The sequence below is a fragment of the Pan paniscus genome, chromosome 13, assembly GCF_029289425.2.
Source record: "Pan paniscus chromosome 13, NHGRI_mPanPan1-v2.0_pri, whole genome shotgun sequence".
NCBI lineage: Eukaryota > Metazoa > Chordata > Mammalia > Primates > Hominidae > Pan > Pan paniscus.
In genome coordinates, this window is record NC_073262.2 from 36,633,321 (window position 1) to 36,654,862 (window position 21,542).

The window sequence follows — 21,542 nt, forward strand, 5'->3', positions numbered from 1 at the left end:
TGGAGAGGATGTGGAGAAATAGGAACACTTTTAAACTGTTGGTGGGACTGTAAACTAGTTCAACCATTGTGGAAGTCAGTGTGGCGATTCCTCAGGGATCTAGAACTAGAAATACCATTTGACCCAGCTATCCCATTACTGGGTATATACCCAAAGGAATATAAATCATGCTGCTATAAAGACACATGCACACGTGTGTTTATTGCGGCACTACTCACAATAGCAAAGACTTGGAACCAACCCAAATGTCTAACAATGATAGACTGGATTAAGAAAATGTGGCATATAGGCCTGGACGCGGAGCGAGAGGCTGAGAGAGTTAGAGACACTATCCACTTCCATCCGTCACGCAGACCCTGCCGGAGCCACTGCCGCTGTGGATGATCGAGAGGATCTGGTGTACCGGGCGAAGCTGGCCGAGCAGGCTGAGCGATACGACGAAATGGTGGAGTCAATGAAGAAAGTAGCAGGGATGGATGTGGAGCTGACAGTTGAAGAAAGAAACCTCCTATCTGTTGCATATAAGAATGTGATTGGAGCTAGAAGAACCTCCTGGAGAATAATCAGCAGCATTGAACAGAAAGAAGAAAACAAGGGAGGAGAAGACAAGCTAGAAATGATTCGGGAATATCAGCAAATGGTTGAGACTGAGCTAAAGTTAATCTGTTGTGACATTCTGGATGTACTGGACAAACATCTGATTGCAGCAGCTAACACTGGCGAGTCCAAGGTTTTCTATTATAAAATGAAAGGGGACTACCACAGGTATCTGGCAGAATTTGCCACAGGAAATGACAGGAAGGAGGCTGCGAGGAACAGCATAGTGGCTTATAAAGCTGCTAGTGATATTGCAATGACAGAACTTCCACCAGCGCATCCTATTCGCTTAGGTCTTGCTCTCAATTTTTCCATATTCTACTACGAAATTCTTTTTTTTTTTTTTTTTTTTTTTGAGACGGAGTCTCGCTGTGTCTCCCAGGTTGGAGTGCAGTGGCAGGATCTCGGCTCACTGCAAGCTCCGCCTCCCGGGTTCACCCCATTCTCCTGCCTCAGCCTCCCAAGTAGCTGGGACTACAGGCGCCCGCCAACACGCCCGGCTAATTTTTTGTAATTTTAGTAGAAACGGGGTTTCACCGTGTTAGCCAAGATGGTCTCGATCTCCTGACCTCGTGATCCGCCCGTCTCGGCCTCCCAAAGTGCTAGGATTACAGGCGTGAGCCACCGTACTACAAAATTCTTAATTCCCCTGACCGTGCTTGCAGGTTGGCAAAATCAGCTTTCGATGATGCAATTGTAGAACCGGATATGCTGAGTGAAGAAAGCTATAAGGACTCTAAACTTATCATGCAGTTGTTACGTGATAATCTGACACTATGGACTTCAGATATGCAGGGTGATGGTGAAGAGCAGAATAAAGAAGTGCTGCAGGACGTGGAAGACAAAAATCATTGAGACATAAGCCAACAAGAGAAACCATCTCTGACCACCCCCTCCTCCCCATCCCACCCCTTGGAAACTCCCCATTGTCACTGAGAACCACCAAATCTGACTTTTACATTTGGTCTCAGAATTTAGGTTCCTTCCCTGTTTTTTTTTTTTTTTAAACAGTTTTCAAAAGTTCTTAAAGGCAAGAGTGAATTTCTGTGGATTTTACTGGTCCCAGCTTTTAGGTTCTTTAAGACACTAACAGGACTGCATGGAGGCTTTTTCAGCATTACTGTGTTGTCTCCGTGCCAGATGTGGCAAGATCACCATTAGAAATGGAAATTACATTTGAAAGCCATTAGACTTCTAGGTAATGCAAGCATCTAAGAGAGGTTAATCACACTATAGAGGCATAAGTGGTATCAGTTTTCATTTTTCTAATTGTTTAAACTGTATTTTATACCAATGTTTGAAAGTAATTGGGTGTTAGCCTGAGACGGTTAAAGGTCGTTTGGGGAGGGAGTTATAATGGTTTTGCTGTAAAAAATGTTTCAAACTGTGCTGAAATGTTGCTGAAAAGCATGGTGCCGATAACAGTTCAACCATCCATGGCTGCTCATTCTTGCCTACTTTACTCTCCCACTGAAGCAGGTTAGCATTGAAGGTGGTATGGAAAAGCCTGCATGCCTGTTCAATTCTTTGTTTCTTCTCCTTCCCCCTCCCACTACCTCCTTCCCCTCATTCCTCCCCTCCTTCGCTCGCTCAACCTCTTTTATTCAGTATGTGTAACTTGAAGCTAATTTGTACACCTGGATATCTGACTGGAACCACAGATACAGAATCTTTATTGTTCTTACTGAAACACAGCATGGAATTAGCATTAAACTTAAATAAAACAAACCTAAATTAAAAATGCCAAAAAAAAAAAAAACAAAGAAAATGTGGCACATATACACCATGGAATACTATGCAGCCATAAAAAAGGATGAGTTCATGTCCTTTCTGGGACATGGATGAAGCTGGAAACCATCATTCTCAGCAAACTATCGCAAGGACAAAAAACCAAACACTGCATGTTCTCACTCATAGGTGGGGATTGAACAATGAGAACACTTGGACACAGGAAGGGGAACATCACACACCAGGGCCTGTTGTGGGGTGGGGAGAGGGGGGAGGGATAGCATTAGGAGATATACCTAATGTAAATGACGAGTTAATGGGTGCAGCACACCAACATGGCACATGTGTACATATGTAACAAACCTGCACGTTGTGCACATGTACCCTAGAACTTCAAGTATAATAAATATATATATAAAAGAAATATTGAAGACATCAGTATTTATTTCCTACATGTGGCAAACTAAGAGAGACTTCTCTGCTTTATCTGTGTGTTCATCTAAATTTCTCTTTGTCTCCTTTGTCTACTTTCTTATCTTAGAATATTCAAACTTTGTAAAAAGCAGTCAGAAATATCAATCTACTCTATATTTTTACTGGTTTCATTAATGAAAAAAACCCTGGGTACTATGATTATTCACTTTTTACATAGTCTTTGTCTCAGTTACGCATTTTGTATTATTTCTAGGAGAAGAAGCTAATAATTGCAGTGTTTACTTCTTATATACCAATGCTATCTATTTGATTAAAAAGAACATACAATATGCTGGGGCGAGTTAGACTTTATTTTGAACATCTACTTAGGATTGTGGTAGGAAAATTTTCCTTCATTTTTGCCAATGCTTATGGATAATACCAATTTTGTATTAGTTATTTTACTTGAAGTTATGTATGTATTATACCCCAAACTCTCTGCTAGTCATCAATCTCCTGTTTTCTATTAGCTCCAACTTGTTCAGATGCCTTCTCCAGAGCACGCATCTGTACTGGTTGTCCTGGCTGGTACACAAAACTTATTCTGGCCCTCGCTCTTACTGTATACTGGAAATCCTGTCACCTCCCTTTGTGTTGGATTCGCTGTTTCTGTATCCCTGGTGTTTCTCTTTCTTGCTAAATGGAACCCATCCTTGTGAAGTTTCCTGAGAAGAGTGATTAGGAAGCAAATGTCTTTGAGACTGGCAGATTAGAAATACTCCTATCTTTACCATTGAGAGCTTAGCTGATGTTGTAGACTGACTAGTGACTACCCAAATATATCAGATCCTAATCCCTAGAACCTGAAGATAGTGCCTTATAAGGGAAAGGTCTTTGTATATGTGATTAAGTGAAGGCTCTTGAGATGGGGAGATTACCCTGGATTATAATGGTGGTCCCTAAATGCAATCATGTAATCCCTATAAGAGAGAGGCAGAGGGACATTTGATGCAGACAGAAGAGGAGAAAACAATGTGACCACAGAGGCAGAGATTGGATGGATGTAGCCACAAGCCAAGGAATATGGGCAGCCACCAGAAGCTGAAAGTAGCAAGAAACAGATTTTCCCTGGGGGGAGCATAGCCCTGCAATTTATTTCAGACCTCTGGGCTCCAGAACTATTAAAGAATAAATTTCTGGTGTTTTAAGCCGCCCAGTTTGTGCTATAGGTTGAGTATCCCTTATTTGAAATCCCTGGGATTAGGAGTGTTTTGGATGTGGGATTTTTTCAAATTTTGGAATATTTGAATATACATACTGGTTGAATATTCCTAATCTGAAAATAAAAAAATATGAGATACTTCAGTGAGAATTCCCTTTAAGCATGACCTTTGAGCATCACATCAGTGCTCAAAAAGTTTCAAAGTTTGGAGCATGTTGGATTTTGGATTTTTGGATTGGGGATACTCAACTTGTTGAGCATACTTCTGTTGCAACAGCCACAGAAAGCTAATGCAACTGGAAAACATTTTTCTTTGTAATTTTTGTAGCATTTTTCTATCATTATCCTGCTTCTAATGAAACTGTTTAGAAGTCCAAAGTCATTTGATATAAAGGTTGTGTTTTTGTTAGCAAGGGAAAGGAATATGGCTACTTTCTTGATTCAAGTTGAAAATTCATTTTATTTTATTTTTTCTGAGATGGAGTCTTGTTCTGTTGCCCAAGCTGGAGTGCAGTGGCATGTTCTTGGCTCACTTCAACCCCTGCCTTCTGGGTTCAAGTGATTCTGTTGCCTCAGCCTCCTGAGTAGCTGGGACTACAGGCACGTACCACCACGCCCAGCTAATTTTTGTATTTTTAGTAGAGGCAGAGTTTCACCATGTTGCCCAGGTTGGTCTAGAACTTCTGACCTCAGGTGATCTCCTGCCTCAGCCTCCCACAGTGCTGGGATTACAGATGTGAGTCACTGTGCCCAACCCTGAATATTTATATATCATTTCCCCCCTCTGCACCATCCCCTGCAAGCTTGGAGTCTCCTCTTTGCCCAGTGTTCTGAAATTTCATGATGGTTCTCTTGGCATGAGCCTATTTTCATTCATAATACAAGGGGGGGGGGGCACTTGGAGTATATTTTCAATTTGGAAACATAAGTCAGTTAATTCTGGAAATTTTCTATTTTTTAGATAATATCATCATTTCTATCATTGTTTTCTCTTCTGGAATGCCAGTTAGTAAGATATTAGACTTATCTAACTGATCCTCTAATTTTTTTATCCTTTCTCTTTTGTCTCCTTCATATTTTGCTCTATTTCCTGAGAAATGTCCTTGGTTTTATTTTCTAACCTCTGTATTTCTTTAAAAAATAAAACCAACCATTCCTATTTCATGATTACTACATCTTTTTGTATCTTTCTGAGATTTTTTTTCTTATGGAAAAATCACATAACATGGAATTTACCCTCTTAACAAACTTTTCAGTATACAGTAGTGTTAACTGTCTGCACATTCTAGATCTCCAGAAGGTTTTCATCTTGCATGACTGAAACTCTGTACACATTAAATTGCATATTAGTTGGTATTCTCCAGAGAAACATTACCAAATGACAGATATACATAAAGAGATCTATGAAAAGAAGTTGGCTCACATGATTATGGAGGCTGACAAGTCCCAAGATCTGCATCCTACAAGCTTGAGAGCCAGGAGAACTGAGGATACAAGTTCCAGTCTGACAGTGGCCAGGCTTGGGCACTCTGTGGCCCACTCAAGCTGACACATAAAATTATCCATTACAAATAGCAACTCCTCATTTCTCCCTCTTCCCAGCCTCTGGCAACCACCATTTTACTTTTTTTCTATGAGTTTGAATACTTTAGACTTCATATAAATGGAATCAGCTGTATTTGTCCTTCTGCTACTGGCTCATTTCACTTAGCATTATGTCTTCAAGGATCATCTGTGTTGTAGCCTATAACAGGACTTCCTTCACTATTAAGGCTGAATAATAATTTGTTGTATTATTTTCTTAATCCATTCATCCGTCAATGGACATTTAAGTTGTTTCTACCTATTGGCTATTGTGAATAATGCTACAAAAAACATGGGAATGCTAATATCTCTTTGAGATCCTATTTTCAATTGATTTGGATATATACCACAAGTGGGATTGCTGGATCATAGGACTACTCTATTTTTAAATTTTTGAGGAAATTATTTATTGTTTTTCACAGTGGCTGTAGCATTTGACACTCATGCCAGCAGTTCACAAGGATTCTAATTACACCACATTCCTGCCAATATTTGCTAGTTTGTTTTTCTGATAATAGCTGCCCTAGTAGGTATGAGGTGATATCTCCCTGTGTTTTTGATTTATATTTCTCTGATGATTAGTGATGTTGAGCATCTTTTCATATACTTGTTGGCCATTTGTATGTCTTCTTTGGAGAAATGACTCTGCAAGTCTGTGAGTCTATTGCCCATTTTAAAACTTGTGTCATTTGTTCTTCATGCTATTTGTTTGTAGGAGTTCTTTATATATTTTACATATTAACCCCTTATCAGATACAGTTTGCAAATATTTTTCCCCTTTCTCTAGGTTGCCTTTTCACTTTGATTGTTTCTTTTGCTACACAACATTTTTTGTTTTGGTTTAGTCCCATTTGTCCATTTTTGCTCTTGTTTCCTGTTATTTTGGTGTCATATCCATCTCTGGGAATATTGATAATATTTTAATTTTGTTTCAATTTTTTTCCTCTTTGTATGGTCTATTGCTTCCAAATTGTTTTTTTTTTTCATTTTTGTTCTTGTTTTTAAAATTAAAATTTTTATCTTTCTTATGAGAAAACTCCCTCCATCCTTTTGTAACCTGTGACTTAAGAGTAGTGGGAAAGGCTGTAGGAAGCTATAAACAGGTAGGTGGGACTGGGTGATTGTAGATTCACTGCAGGAAAATCTGGGTTAGTTGCTTTTTGGAGCAGCCCCTTATATTCATCTCTTTAGGTCTTTTCTCTTGTGCTGCTTCCCAGAGAAGATGCATCCAGCATCCTGCCTACAGGGTAAAGACTTGGCTGCCAGTACTAGAGTAGCTGATGAAGGAAGAGGAATGCTGGGAGAATATCAGCCTTCAGTACAAGTGCATCATTTAATCTTCATTTTCAGTACTCTACTTTAGTGTGCATGGTAACCCAAGCCCAGAGGCCTTCTGTTTAAAGAAAAAAAAAAAAAAAAACTTCCAGCTCTTTTCTGCGGTAGGGAGGAGGTAATGTCAATGAGGGCCAGTGCTTCTGGCAGCCTAAGCAACCACTGACTTAGGGGAAATAGAGAAACCATGTGGGTGAAGGGTGCATACTCTTGGGATGAAAGACAAGGGAGCCAAAGGAAAGGAGGCAGTCACCAGGCCTGTCAGAGAGCCTGCAAACAGGTATGGCGTGGCCTGGTAGTAGCAGGAGCACCTACTGCAAAATCAGAATGACACAGACAACCAAAGTTCAAGTTAACCAAAGTTAGAGTTGTGGACACACAGCTCTAACCCTGAGCCTACTGAATAAAAATCCAAAAGTAAACAAGACATTGCAGGTGACTTGTATGCAGCTTCAAGTTTGAGACACATTGCACTATACAATACCATGCAATCAATAAATGTGTCCCCCAAACTCGCCTGCACATTCAACTCAACTTGGGAGTTAAAAAAATACTGCTCGGCCTTAGACTAGACTAACTGAATGAATAGCTCCAGGACATGGGGCTCAGGCATAGCTAAGTTTTAAAAGTTCTTCCAGTGACTCTGATGTGCAGCCAAATTATAACCATTTACCTGTATATGAAGGCCACTACATTTATTTCTCATTTAATAAAAATAACACATATGTGACATCTCTGAGCAATCAGTCATTTATAAAGATGTTGTTGTGTTCTTAATGTGATTTGAAAATATTTTTGAGCAATATCTTAAAAGTAAAAAAGGACAGCATACATGTCAAAAGCAAACTTCTTTCTATGAAACAGGCAAATTGAAGTTATTGAGATTATGTGGAATTCACATAAAAGTAATTGATGAAATAGCATTGGAAGCTCAAGTAATGAATGCTGAGATGATTTGCATTTTGGAGAAATGTACTGGCCACCCTGTGAACCCTCATGGCCTCCAAGAGATTTAACTTTCAGGATCCCTGTGCTAGATTACAGATGCCGCACAAGCAGGGACACTTATTTGATTGCTGTATTTTAATTCATACAAAGGCATTGTTGATTGAGTACCCTAAGCCAAATAAATATATGAGCCACCTAACATAATGAGCCACTTATGTTAGGCACTTGTTCATATTCATAAAAACAACAAATGATATTATCTTGATCAAACCCTTCCTAATAAATGGTGACTAAAAGATATCTGGTGTTTTCTTTGTGTGCAATTTCTTTCCAAGATATGTAGGAAACTGATTTGCTTTTGATGAACTTGTGCTGCCTACAAATTAATGTCCACAGATTTCCTACTTTATTAATTGTCTCAGCAATTTAGCCAGCAATGATTTATATGAAATATTCCCTCTTGTTGCAGGCTCTACAGTCAGCTAATTGATTGCTGTATGAATTATGCATCCTAAGCCAAATGCAAGGATGCATGAAAGAGGCAGCCAAGGTCATTTTCCACCAAAGAGAACTACAGTAACTAAATGCCTTTTAAAGACAGGCTTTATTACTTTAATTTTGCTGCTTTCTTCATATATACATCAAGTACAGAATAATGTGCAAACTCTAAAGTCATACTTTTAATTTATAAACAGATACAGACAACCAAAGTTCAATATTCTGTAGCCAGACAAGCCTTGTAATGGAATTAATTTGGTAGAGATAAGGAAAGAACCAGAAATGGCATATAAATATTCTTTATCTGATTCCAAAATATGCCATATCTCATCAAATTTGCCTATAGTTTATTAACACTCAAAATTGACTATTCCAAAAATAAGCATTTTAATTAGATGAATGACACCTTGGGACCAAGTGCAGGGTATTTGGCATGGCAGCAGATGATAAGAGATAGTTTGGAAAAGTTACGATCAATTATCATTTATTCATAGGAAGACAGGGAATGTTTTATACATTTTAGAGGATGTATAAAGGAGGGGATATATGTGATGCTTCACTAAAACTTACAGAATTAAAGCAATCTAGTTGGAGTAGTGAAAAGATTTTGATCTTTGGGGTCTCAGTGGCTTAGTTTGAATTAATTATTGCTTAGCCATCTATTAGTTGAATGACTTTAGGCAATGTAATCCTCTGGACCTCCGTTTTCTTATGAAAAAATTGGCATAATAATATTTTGCTTGCATGGTTACTATAAAAATAAGCATGACTAAAAGAGCTAGTGAAATCAACAACTTAGCCTTAGTTAGTACCTTGATCCTTGGGTAGTACACAATAGAGTGCACTACCAGATAGAGATAAATACCAGACACATTCCTTGACTTACAAGTTGCATGTAAGGCTTGTAAAGAAACCCTCTAATTTTCTATTTAAAATCACCCCCAAATGGCTATGGGACCATATTACTATATGCCTCTTTGGTTTAGAAACCAAAGAAACATCTTTAATAGGAATATTTTTATATGCCCAGAGAACTCTTCTCAGGCATTGAACAAACCACAATAAATGTTTCATGACAATCCAAAGATGCCCTGGGCACATCACACCACACTCAGGCTGTGATAGATAATGTGTGTGCTATTACTTCATATTAGGGGCACAGATGCCTCAGAAGAGAGGAATTAATCACAAACTCTTTAAACCAGTGTTTCATGCCTTAATGCATATAGGAATCACCTGGGGGTCTTGTTAAAAATGCTGGTTCTGGTTCAGTGGGTCTGGGATGGAGCCTGAGATTCTGCCGTTCTAACAAGCTTCCTGGTGATATGATGCATCTGGACCATGGACCACAGTTTGAGTTGCAAAGCTGAATGCTTTTCAAACCTTGATACACATGAGATTCACCTGGAGATCTTCTTAAGACTAATGATGCTTGAGTTCTTAGTCCAGGCAAAACCCTGGGGTTGAATTCTCAGCTTAGATATTCTTTTAAAGCTTCCTGAGTGATCTTTCTATGTAGAGCTATGGTTGAAAACCAGTGTTTTAGATGTAAGGGTTTCCTCTTCTTGCTAATTACATTGACAACATTGTAATGTTTTGTTCAATATCTAGTTTCACTGTTTCAGTGGCACCTGCCTCAGATCACCTGGAAGCTTTTTTTTTTTTTTTTGACTCCTCTTTTAAAGAATTTATTTTGAACCTATCATAACACCACTGACATATAACTCCCTAATAAGATAAAGCAAAAACAAAAAGTTTATCATATTAGAAACAAGATACACCATCACTTATAGTCTTCAAACATTATTGGACTTTAACTTTCATAATTTGACAAAGCATTCATGAAACAATCTGCAGACTAGTTTTAACAAACAAATAACACCTGTAAGCAGACATGACTGCCCTAAATTGTTTATTAGGTATGAATTTTACAAACTTTACTTATATCAGTGGTAACGGTGGAGCTGGAGAGTATTGCACCTTCTCCAAGCTGCGCAGCAAGAACTACCAATAATGTGGTGGAACTTATGGCCCTTTCCAAGGCCGCGGCTCTTTCAGCCTGCAGATGTCAGCCCACGCATTTCCCTGTGCTTGTGGACTGGTTTGGTGATCCACTGGGTGTCAGGATTTCTTCTGATAGCTTTATGGAATGGATCAATGAGGATAACCTCAAAAAATTTGTATGTGGAATCTTCACCAACCCAGTACGAATTCAGGACTCTTAGAGCCCCACAGTGGTGTCCAGCTTGCTCCTCTGCAACGGACTGAAGACTTTGGGCAAACTTTAACTAGTTAACTCCATGATGGACAGGCTTGCCGTTAAGTTACAGCCTTAGGAACTGGGCATTTCCAGCCACCACGGCGAACACAAATCCTATATATAACGTAACCTTGCTTGGCTTTGTAGCCCAGTCGGCATGCTTTATCGGGCTGGGTGGAGCGGGGAGCCCTGTGGAGAGCAGAGAGCTGCCACTCTGTGCCAGCCCTGTGGAGAGCAGGGTACTGCCAGCAGCGGACCCTCAGAAGAAAGTGCATGACATCAGACTGCTTCTTCCTCCATAGCTCCTGGATGTACTTGTAAGCACCTATCTTGGCCTACCTGATGGCTGCCACCAAACGGAAAGGAAAGAGTCTTACTCCCCACCTGGAAGCTCTTAAAAAAAGACTGCTGAGGCCTAGGCGGGTGGATCATGAGGTCAAGAGATCAAGACTATCCTGGCTAACATGGTGAAACCTCGTCTCTACTAAAAATACAAAAATTAACTGGGCGTGGTGGTGCACACCTACAGTCCCAGCTACTCGGGAGGCTGAGGCAGGAGAATCTCTTGAACCTGGAGGTGGAGGTTGCAGTGAGCCGAGATCGCACCACTGCACTCCAGCATGGCAACACAGTGAGACTCTGTTTCAAAAAAAAAAAAAAAAAAAACAGAAAGAAAGAAAGAAAAAAGAAAGACTGCTGGGCACCATCCTCAGAGTTACTGATTCAGGAAGTCTGGCTGGAGTGGGGCCTGAGAAATTTCTTTTCTAACAAATTACCAGGAGATTCTCTTAGTTATTGATCCAGAACCCAGCTTTGGGAACTGCCACTTTATTATTTCATAAACTTCACTGGAAGAGAGATTGTGCCTATGTATCCAACATTCTATCACCTGTGCCTAGTATGTTTATGGCGTGAACGAATCTCTTTTGGATGAAAAAGTGATGGTGAAACCCTGTCTCATTCATAGTGAAAACACATACAGAACATTGGAAACCTTCACCCAGCTCATTAAGGATAATGCTTGCCAATGAACCACAACAAATAACATTGGTTTAGGGATCTCTGCTACTATAGACCCTAGAGTATCTGGGGCATTTCTCATGAAAGTTCTGATTAGTTTTTCCTGAGGCACTACTTTATGGTGATAAAATTGGCATTCCATCAACAGGTTGATCGACTGTTCAGGCTTCCCTTCAAGGTGGCTTGAAATAGCAGAAGCAATAGTCTCTTTTAAATAAATAAATTTTTTTAATACATAAAGTCTCTCTTAAAGGGCCATCTGCTTTCAATTTTTCATTTAAACCTTCTGAAGGCTCACCAAGTGCCATAAGATAAAGAGAGCAAAAGTAAGGTGTAGCATCACAGGCAATAATGTTCCTATCATTGCCAAAGTACTATAGGGATTACTCCATAGTGGCATTCTCTTATATCCTAAAAATATTAATGTGTTTTGATTCTGAAGGAAACCAAAATACGCCACTTTCAAATATATGTCTTTAATATATTTTGATGTGGCTATTCAGAGAGGCTGCAGACCATAGGAATACCTTTTACAAGCTGTCCTTTTGTGAGGAAGATTTGTAACTGTAGAGGAAATCTACATAAGTGAAGTTAACAGTGAATACAAACAGGCTTTCTCTGAGCCCCATCCCTTATCTGCCTTATCCACATCTAGAAAAGATTAACTCACAAACAAAGGAGACTAAAACTCTGACACTTTTAGAGTTCTGACGGAGAAACTTTTTCCTCAGGCTCCTATCTATACCAAGAGCTGCTACCAATGAGCTTTCATCTGCATAATAAGAAAAACTTTGCTTGCCATTGTCAACCTGAAATAATTGAAGGATCAGAACCCAATTTTAAAAAGTTTATTTAAGTGAAAAGCTGAGAATAACTATCCAAGAAACATGGACTCCTGAGAAATGGGGTCAGTGCTCTGAAGTTAAAAGTTAAGTTCTTCCTTATATTAGCAGAAAACAAGGACAGTTAGTAGGATTATAACGTTTTCTATATAAGCCTCATTTATGAGTTACAACTAAGATTTTTTTAACAGCTTGTTTTCATATCCTTTCCAATTTAAAAGCATATTTAATGTTCCGTCTTAGACAATGTGATAGTAATGAAGTCTTTGTGTAAGAGAGGAAAGAGGAAAGTTAATCTATAATGAAGATCAACAGTGAACAGGGAAGGGGTCTTCTCTGGCAACCTTCTGTCATTTACCACATTTTATAAAACACTGTAGGTAAAGAAAAGGCTAATTGATAACCACAACAACAAAGATTACAGCTGCCTGTGTTACAACTGCCTGTCACATGACTCAGGTCCCATAATCACATTCCCTTAAGGCTCAAAATATCTGAAAGTTCCAACAGCTTAGATTCTGAATTACTTATTTTCACACCATGCTTTCCTCCCATCATTCTCTTGGAATGCCCCCTCCTCCCTCCTCTAGAAGCCTCAAGCCCCGAATCTTTCTGTCACCTCAGGATGGTGTAAAAACTTCAGCCATCTGTTCTGCCCTTTGAATTCCATGTTTGCAAAGCTCCTATGTTCATGTATGTATAAATATATTTGTGTGCCCTTCTCCTGTTAATCTATTTTAAGTTTTATAGAAAAGTTATCAAACCTTCAGAAAAGGGAGGGAAGGAAATTCCTTTTGCTCCTACAGTTTAATATTAGTCTTTTTGTAGTAAAAAAATCCTAATTTTTTTTTATTGTAAGCAGACCTTCCCTGTCTGCTTACAATTTTAATATTTCAAGGTGGATTTTCTCAGACTAGAGGTAGAAGCAGCACAGAGCTATTATGCTGATGATTCACTGTTTTTGACTCTTGGGTTACACATTTATTTAATTATCATGATCAAATATTTACTTTTGTGGAGGTTCCCTGACGAGAAGGCTTAGTTCTTGCCCTCTGAGAGCTAGAGAAAAATCTAACAAATCTGATACAGGTTACTTTCCCAGATCCTGTGTTTGAATGCTGTGGAAAGAAACTACTAGGTATACCCAAATATTCTAGATGATTAAAAAAAAAGTTCAAAAACCCCTGAATCTCGCAAATCTTCTCAGAACTGTTAACAGCTATTGTCTTGATAATTTTTTATTTTATTTTTTACTTTATGGTTTTAGAGTAATTTTGTTACTTCCCCAAAAAACAGGGTTTATTTGCCTGATAACAAATAACTCTCCACAAGAATGAAGGTTTTGATCAATAGGAGTTTTATTACCTGGCCCAAGTAAGGAGAACACTGAGAGTATTCTCCAAAGCACTGTCTCCTCGAGGGAAAGTGACAAGAGGATTATATGGGGCAATATATAGGGAGAGGGTGCGTCACCACATGTAGAGGAGGGGTTCCAGTTGTGCAGAAGCAGCCAGTGATTATGCCAGTTCACAGGTTGCATGTTAAGGTAATGAAGCTACTGCTTCTCCCAGGTGGAGACTTCAGCATGGTAATGAGGGAAGTTCACTCAGACTCATCTATAAGTTGCTGGGGTCTGTCAGGAGCTGGTTCCAATCAACAAGGTAACTGCATTCCACATAGGGTTTGGAAAAAAACAGACTTCAGGGCAGAAGGCAGTAAAACAGGCTGATTGCTAAAGTTGATTAAATTCCTATAATCCCTGGAGACCTTCCCTGTCTGCTTACAATTTCAAAATTTCAAAGTTTCTTTTGCTTATGATAACCCAAGTTCTATGAGGTAAGAAGGCTTGTTTCTAAACATAATTTGTCAGAAGTGGCAGCAAGAAATTAAATAACTTGTATATGTAATCACCTGATATGTTCATCTTGCCTGCTTCCCAGAAAACCTGATGCACTGAGAAGAACAGCCTTTTGCAATACAGAAGGAGTTTAGTAAACTCAGAACTGCCTAAGTTGAAGGACAGGCATTTTATTATTGCTTAAATCAGTCTCCCTAAAAATTTGGAGGCTAGGGATTTTTAAGTATAGTTTGGTGTGCAGAGGGCAACGGAATGGGGAATACTGATTAGTTGGGTTGGGGATGAAATCACAGGGAGTTGGAGCTGAAACTACATTTGCAAAATTATGGCTGAGTCAGTGAAATAGATCTAACTTAATCAACTCTATCCTGTTTCTAACCTCCAAGCTGTCCGTGTTCTTTCCTGGGCGTATGCTGAACTTACTTTGGGAGAAACTTGGTTTATAGCTTATAGTTTAGGACAAAGACAGTAACAGCCCTTTCCCAGGGCAGACTTCCTTCTTGCCTGGGGACTAGATTGCCTTTGTAGAACTAACATTAGCCACAAGATTAGAAATTATGGTTTATGACTCATGAAGCTGGAGGCTACATGATTCTGACCCTCCCTAAAGTGCTCCTAAGATCAGTGCTTGAGCTATTTTGCAGACCCTGCACTTGATGGATCACCTGGTACCACCCAGATTGATCAAGTGGCTCATCTGATTTTGTGGCCCCCACCCAGGAACTGACTCAGTGCAAGAAGACAGCTTTGTCTCCCTATGATTTCATCCCTGACCAATCAGCAGTGCTGGCTCACTGTGTTTCCCCCACCCACTGAGTTGTCCTTAAAAACTCTGCTCCCTGAATGCGCAGGGAGACTGATTTGAGTAATAATAAAATTCTGGTCTCCTGCACAGCTGGCTCTGCATGAATTACTCTTTTTCTATTGCAATTCCCCTATCTTGATAAATTGGCTCTGTCCAGGCAATGGGCAAGGTGAACCCCTTTGGCAGTTATAGAGCTTGACTTCTTGTACTGAGTCAGTTCCTGGGTTGGAGCTTTGGCTTTTGAGACCAGATAAACCGGGTTACCAGCCTGGGTGGTGCCAGCTGGTTCATCACAATGCAGGCTCTGAAAAAATGTCTCAAACACCAATCTTAGGTTTTATAATAGCAATGTTACCTATGGGAGCAATTGGGGAGGTGAAGAATCTTCTGGCCTCTGGCTGCATGACTCCTGAGCCATAATTTCTAATCTTGTGGCCAATTTGTTAGTTTCAAAGGAAGTCTGATCCCCAAGGAAGGAAGGGGTTTATTTTAGGAAGGGACTGTTATTGAAAGACAGGACTAGCTGGATTTGCTAGGCTAAGAATCCCTAAGCCTAGCTGGGAAGGTGACTACATCCACCTTTAAACACAGGACTTGCAACTTAGCTCACACCCCACCAATCAGGTGGTAAAGAGAGCTCACTAAAATGCTAATTAGGCAAAAACAGGAGGTAAAGAAATAGCCAATCATCTATTGCCTGAGAGCAAGCGGGAGGGATAATGATCAGGATATAAACCCAGGCATTCGAGCCGGCAACAGCTACCCTCTTTGGGTCCCCTCCCTTTGTATGGGAGCTCTGTTTTCACTCTATTAAATCTTGCAGCTGCACTCTCTTCTGGTCCGTGTTTGTTACGGCTGGAGCTGACCTTTTGCTTGCCGTCCACCACTGCTGTTTGCCGACGTCACAGACCCACCGCTGACTTCCATCCCTCCGGATCCAGCAGGGTGTCTGCTGTGCTCCTGATCCAGGAGGCGCCCATTGCTGCTCCTGATTGGGCTAAAGGCTTGCCATTGTTCCTGCACAGCTGAGTGCCCGGGTTCATCCTAATTGAACTGAACACTAGTCTCTGGGTTCAATGGTTCTCTTCTGTGACCCACGGCTTCTAATAGAGCTATAACACTCACCGCATGGCCCAAGATTCCATTCCTTGGAATCCGTGAGGCCAAGAGCCCCAGGTCAGAAAAAACAAGGCTTGCCACCATCTTGGAAGTGGCCTGCCGCCATTTTGGAAGCAGCCCACCACCATCTTGGGAGCTCTGGGAGCAAGGACCCCTCTCCTTCCCCCCTCCGCCCCGCCCCACCCCACCCCACCCCGCCCCACCGTAACATTATCATCTTTGTTTTCAGGTTAAGCTATAAACTAAATTCCTCCCATAGTTAGCTTGGCCTACACTCAGGAATGAGCAAGGGCAGCTTAAAGGTCACAAGCAAGATGAAATTAGGTCACATTACTTTCACTGTCACAATTTTTGCAGAGGTGGTTAGATACAGAGTCTTACAGTTAATAGGAGAGTAGTAACAAAGTCTCTATGCAAATTTGAGGCACACAGATTATATGAATCAACTTGTATAAACAAATGGAAAAAGGGCATATTACAGCAAGTTGTATCCATAAACTAAAGAACCTGTAGATACAGAGTGTAGGTTTCATCCTTCATATTGAATGCTTTACAGTCTACATTTTTAGGACTCATGTATGTTATTTTCCCTCTGTGTAATTTCCTGCCTGATCAGTATCTCTGGCCTCTTGAAGTCTTGGTAGAAGTACTGAAGAAATGCAAACAACCGTGCTTTCTGAAAGTGAAGTGATAAGTTACTTACTATTTATTTTGATGAAGCTGGTCTAGGGAAAAAGTGCTTCAGAAGTATGTACTCTATGGGATACACAGGCAACAATGTGTATGTGATGTGTGTGTGTTTGTGTGTGCATATGTATTGCATATATGGCATACTTTTCTTACCCTAAAACTCATGGTTAAACTTTTGTTAAAATAAAGACATCAAGTTTGTGAAGAAATATGATATATGCTGAAGATCTGTAAAACTGAAAAGAAAAAAATAAAAAGAGTGCTGCAGCGAATCAGCCAAAAAGCGAAGAAACATGTGAATCTTAGTCTAGGACTCCACTGACTTGAAGACAGTATTCATGTATGTTAGGCCTTTGGTAACACTCTGCCTAAAGAAAAGAAGGCCCAGAAGACTGAGTCTGGAAATACAGAAGAGGGATATGTTTTGCATAGCATGGTTTTAGAGTCAGAGCCAGAAGGAATGAGTGGAAGGTACTGAGAGACAGATTTATGTTTACATATAAAATAATTTTCTAACAAATATTATTGCATTCATGAGAGTACTCTGTGTGTTTATATAATATTAACTGTGTCTTTATTCATATTTACTAATGATACGGCTCCGATGAGTGGAGGAACACCAGGGTTTTTTGTGTGGAGTCGAATTAGATAAAATGACATGGATACATGTGGAGTGGTTTTAAGGAGCAGAGAGTTTAGTAGGCAAGAAGGAAGGGAGAAGAAAGAAGAAAGAAACTCCCCTGTACAGAGACAGAGTGGGGGGCTCCAAAGCCGAGAAAGGAGAGCCCATGTGCCGAGGATACCAGCCAGTTTTATGAGGAGGCTGGAGGAGGCAGTGTCTGATTTGCATAGGACTCAGGGGATTGGTTTGACCAGGCATGTTATTCATGTAGCCTGGGAAAAAATTGGCCTTTCCACCCTAGCCTTTTAATATGCAAATGCAGGGCTCCATACATAGGGATATGTGGGGGCAGCCATGTTGCCAGGGACATGTCGGGGCAAGGGCAAGAGGACAATGGTGAGAATCACCGTGTTGGGTGGACCCAGTTTCTAATGGCCTGCATTTGCATATCAAAGGTTGCCGCCCCTAAGAGCCAGGGCTTCTCTGCTAGATAAGAAACGTTTCTTGAGCTGCTTTAAAAAGAAACAAAAACATTCCAAGGACCCCTTTTTCTCTCTGCCTAAAATAATTTCTTAATAACTCCTACCACACGAATTTAATGTTTATAGAAATCCGCTTTACACATCACAAAATCGAAGTACCAGGATGTTATGAAATGTGCCCATCTTTCCAGTCAGGAAACAGTAGAAATGGAATTTGAACATATACTGTCGGGCTCTGAAGGCTACAGTTCACCTGTGTGGATGTGATACCTCTCTGATGCTTCAAGATATGAGATGCCCTATAAGCAAGTGATTTTTTATACCATCGAGTTTGTTTAAATGAAAAATGGGGCCAGATGTGATGGCTCACGCCTGTAATCCCAGCATTTTGGGAGGTCAAGGTGGAAGAATTGCTTGAGGCCACGGGCTTGAGACCAGCCCAGGCAACATAGTGCGACCCTATCTCTACAAAAAATAGGAAAACTAGCCAGCTGTAGTCCCAGCTACTCCAGAAGCTGAAGTGGGAGGATTGCTTGAGCCCAGGATGTCAAGGCTGCAGTGAGCCATGATCATGTCACTACACTCTAGCCTGTGTGACAGAGGAAGAGCCTGTCTCAATAAATAAATAAAAAATGAAAAATAACGAGCCCCTGTCAAGTACATGTCAGAAGATATTTCTGCTTTAGTTAGAAGCTGTACTAGATAATCACTGATGTGATTATATAATTTCATTCTAACGTAAGTCATCTCATTTAATTCTAAGATTCTATTATTAAATAATCTGGATTTTCTAGGTTTTCATTATCTATTGAACTCTCAATATTATTGTTTTGCTATTCACTTGAGTTTACCTACAATGTAAACCATGCTGTAGCAAAGCAAGTCTTAACTGGTTGCTATGATCCATATTTATAAAGAATAGAGACTGATTCCATAATATAGAAAATGATTATGGCAGCTTCAGTCTGTACGATAACTGTAGTCTATCAAAGTTGTCATATATAATCAGAGAAACAGCTTTAAGGAAACTACTTAGAAATAAAATTATTTTGTATAATGGAGTCTGGTGCTGGTAAACACGATTTGACCAACAATGGGGCAATTTAAAAAGTGTAAGTGAAATAGATTGCCAATTAGATATAGCACTTTATAAATGTGGATAATTGATCCAGAGGAACCAATAAATATCTGAAGAGCTCAATAATCACTTTAAAAAGTAATCAAGCCGTGTAATTCCTTCTGTAATTCAGATCATGAAGAAAATTATCTGAATCAAGAGAAAGAACACAGATATTTCAATACATCTTTGATATTACTTAATTAAGTTGGTTACCATATTGCTATAAATATACCACTTTCTACAGCTTGCTGATTATCATCATTTTGAAATGTAATCCAAGGTTAAGTAAGAGAAGGATGAGTAACATAGTTTTTTTTTTTTTTTTCTTTTTGACAAAACACAATTTAAGAAAATAATTGCAAATAAGATGGAAAAGTTAAACTTATTTGATGTTCTGAATTAGAAGTATGGAAAGAGATTATGTAAGCCTGGATGGTCTTTTGTTAGTAACCTTCATTACTTGATAAATCAATCCATAATCCAAACCACAATGACATTCCTTCTGGAAAGAATGCTACACCAGTGGAAACTAATTAAAATGAAAACCCTGTCTATGAAAGTAGGAATTTATACTGAATATTTAACAAAGTGTCAAGTAGTGCTAATGAGCTGTTTTAGGGCTAATTCTGGTAACTACAGAGTGAAGTAAGGCCACATTTTCAATCCAAATGATTCACAAAGTTTACTTAGAATTCAACTTGCAAAAACTCTCATTGAATTTTTGTCTCCTCTCGTTTACCTTATCTAAACTAACTTACCTCATTCTTTTCCCACCCTGAGTTCATATCTGTATGTTACTACTACCTTGGAGAGAACAGAATATCAAAATAGGAGTCCTGCTAGAATCCATAGGGACTTCTTAGAAGACCATTAAGAGATGTTGTATGCCAACATTTACCTTAAAATCCGATCTAATCAGACTTCTTAGGGTCTTTAAAGGTCAATCTGAAAAGAGAAAAAAATCAGTTTAGAGTCAATAATACATGAATAGTGTTATTATCAGCCTTTTAATCTTTTAACAAATAGTATTTTGTAATTTATAGAAAGATAACAATCAATGATCATATAAAAAGAGCAGATGGCATTTAACAGCTAAAAGGTGACAAAATTAGATGCGCATAAAATTAGGAAAATAAATTATCATAAACTTTCACAGCCATGTCCTCCAAAATTTGCACTAATTAATTTTTTAAAACTTGTGAATTTGACTAAGTATTTAATGAAGAATTAATACCAGTCCTTCACTAACAGTTCAATCCTTCATTATCAAGAGAGAATACTTCCGAGTTTATTCCATGAGGCCAGTATTAGCATGATACAAAATCCAGACAAAAGTATCTTAAGAAATTAAGACGACAGACCAGTTATCTCCTGATGAGTGCAGACACAGACATTCTCTAAAAACACTAGAAAACTGAATAAAGTAATATATAAAATGAATCACATACCTCAACCTTGGTAAATTATTTTGCAAATGCAGTGATGGTTTAACATCTAAGAATAAATCATTGTAAAATATCATATTAATAGAAAAAGACAAAAATAATGCTCATCTTGATAAACACAGAAAAGCATTTGACATAATCCAACATTTAATCATGATTTAAAAAATAAACCAGCAAAATACAAATAGAAAAACACTTTCTTGCACTAAGACAATGTATCCATTACATACTGAAAGCTTATACTCAATGAAGAAATACCCCTGGGAAGTAGGACCTATCATTTCTAAATTCTACAAATTTTAATTTAGGAACTAAGTTGGTCTTAAAACGCTACTGGGTTCTGTTGATCAGGTCTCCTAAAGAAGGAGCGTAAAACTGGGCTGGTTTTCTTGGCCATGACTAGAGTGTGGTATTTTCAAAAAATATAAAGATTTAATATTTACAATGTCAGAGGAGGAAAAATACATGCTCATGTGAAAAGATGCAAAAAAAAGTTATTTTCTAAAATTCAGTATTTTATGTTGATTCAAGACTCACAAAAACTGGTAGCATTTGCATAATTCTGTAACATTATTTATCAGATAGATCTCAAAGAGAGAAGAACCTCAGCCTGTGCTGGCATACTCCTGTCTCAGTGCCATTAGGAAAAAGACAAAGAAGCCACCATCCCCACTAATATTTATGACTGATCAGAAAAAATAAGCAAAACCTTTAGACAAAATTGGGAAATACAGAAACAAAGGCCAAGTAGCATTTTCAGATGATCTGATTGCCTGACTGAGAAACCATGAGAACAGAAAGCAGAAATAATATTGGCAACTAAATATAACATCACTCCAAGAAGTTCAAAAGACTGCACCAATTAAGCCATGTGTGGGAGAGGCATGGAATCACTAAACTGTGAAAAGGGGAATTAGAGACTTGAGCAGAGGGACCTGCTCATCCCTAGAGAAAAT

At 39.1% G+C, this 21,542-nt stretch overlaps 1 protein-coding gene and 1 pseudogene across 1 annotated transcript; one reads left to right on the forward strand and one right to left on the reverse strand.

Moving 5' to 3' along the window:
* The first annotated feature begins 328 nt into the window (after positions 1–328).
* On the forward strand, positions 329–1,587 carry LOC100978515 (14-3-3 protein epsilon-like). Its single transcript, XM_055108494.2, has 2 exons — positions 329–923; positions 1,232–1,587. The coding sequence occupies exons 1-2, from the start codon at positions 443–445 to the stop codon at positions 1,450–1,452; spliced, it is 702 nt and encodes a 233-aa protein (XP_054964469.1). The 5' UTR covers positions 329–442; the 3' UTR covers positions 1,453–1,587.
* Positions 1,588–10,254: 8,667 nt separating this feature from the next.
* On the reverse strand, positions 10,255–16,035 carry LOC100978174 (large ribosomal subunit protein eL15-like; annotated as a pseudogene).
* Positions 16,036–21,542: the final 5,507 nt, after the last annotated feature.

Excerpts from the sequence above, each read along its gene's own strand:
- LOC100978515 (XM_055108494.2), top strand. The coding sequence starts at position 443 with ATGGTGGAGTCAATGAAGAAAGTAGCAGGGATGGATGTGGAGCTGACA. Across the intron at positions 924-1,231 it reads TTTTTCCATATTCTACTACG|AAATTCTTAATTCCCCTGAC; the intron begins AAATTCTTTTTT and ends CACCGTACTACA.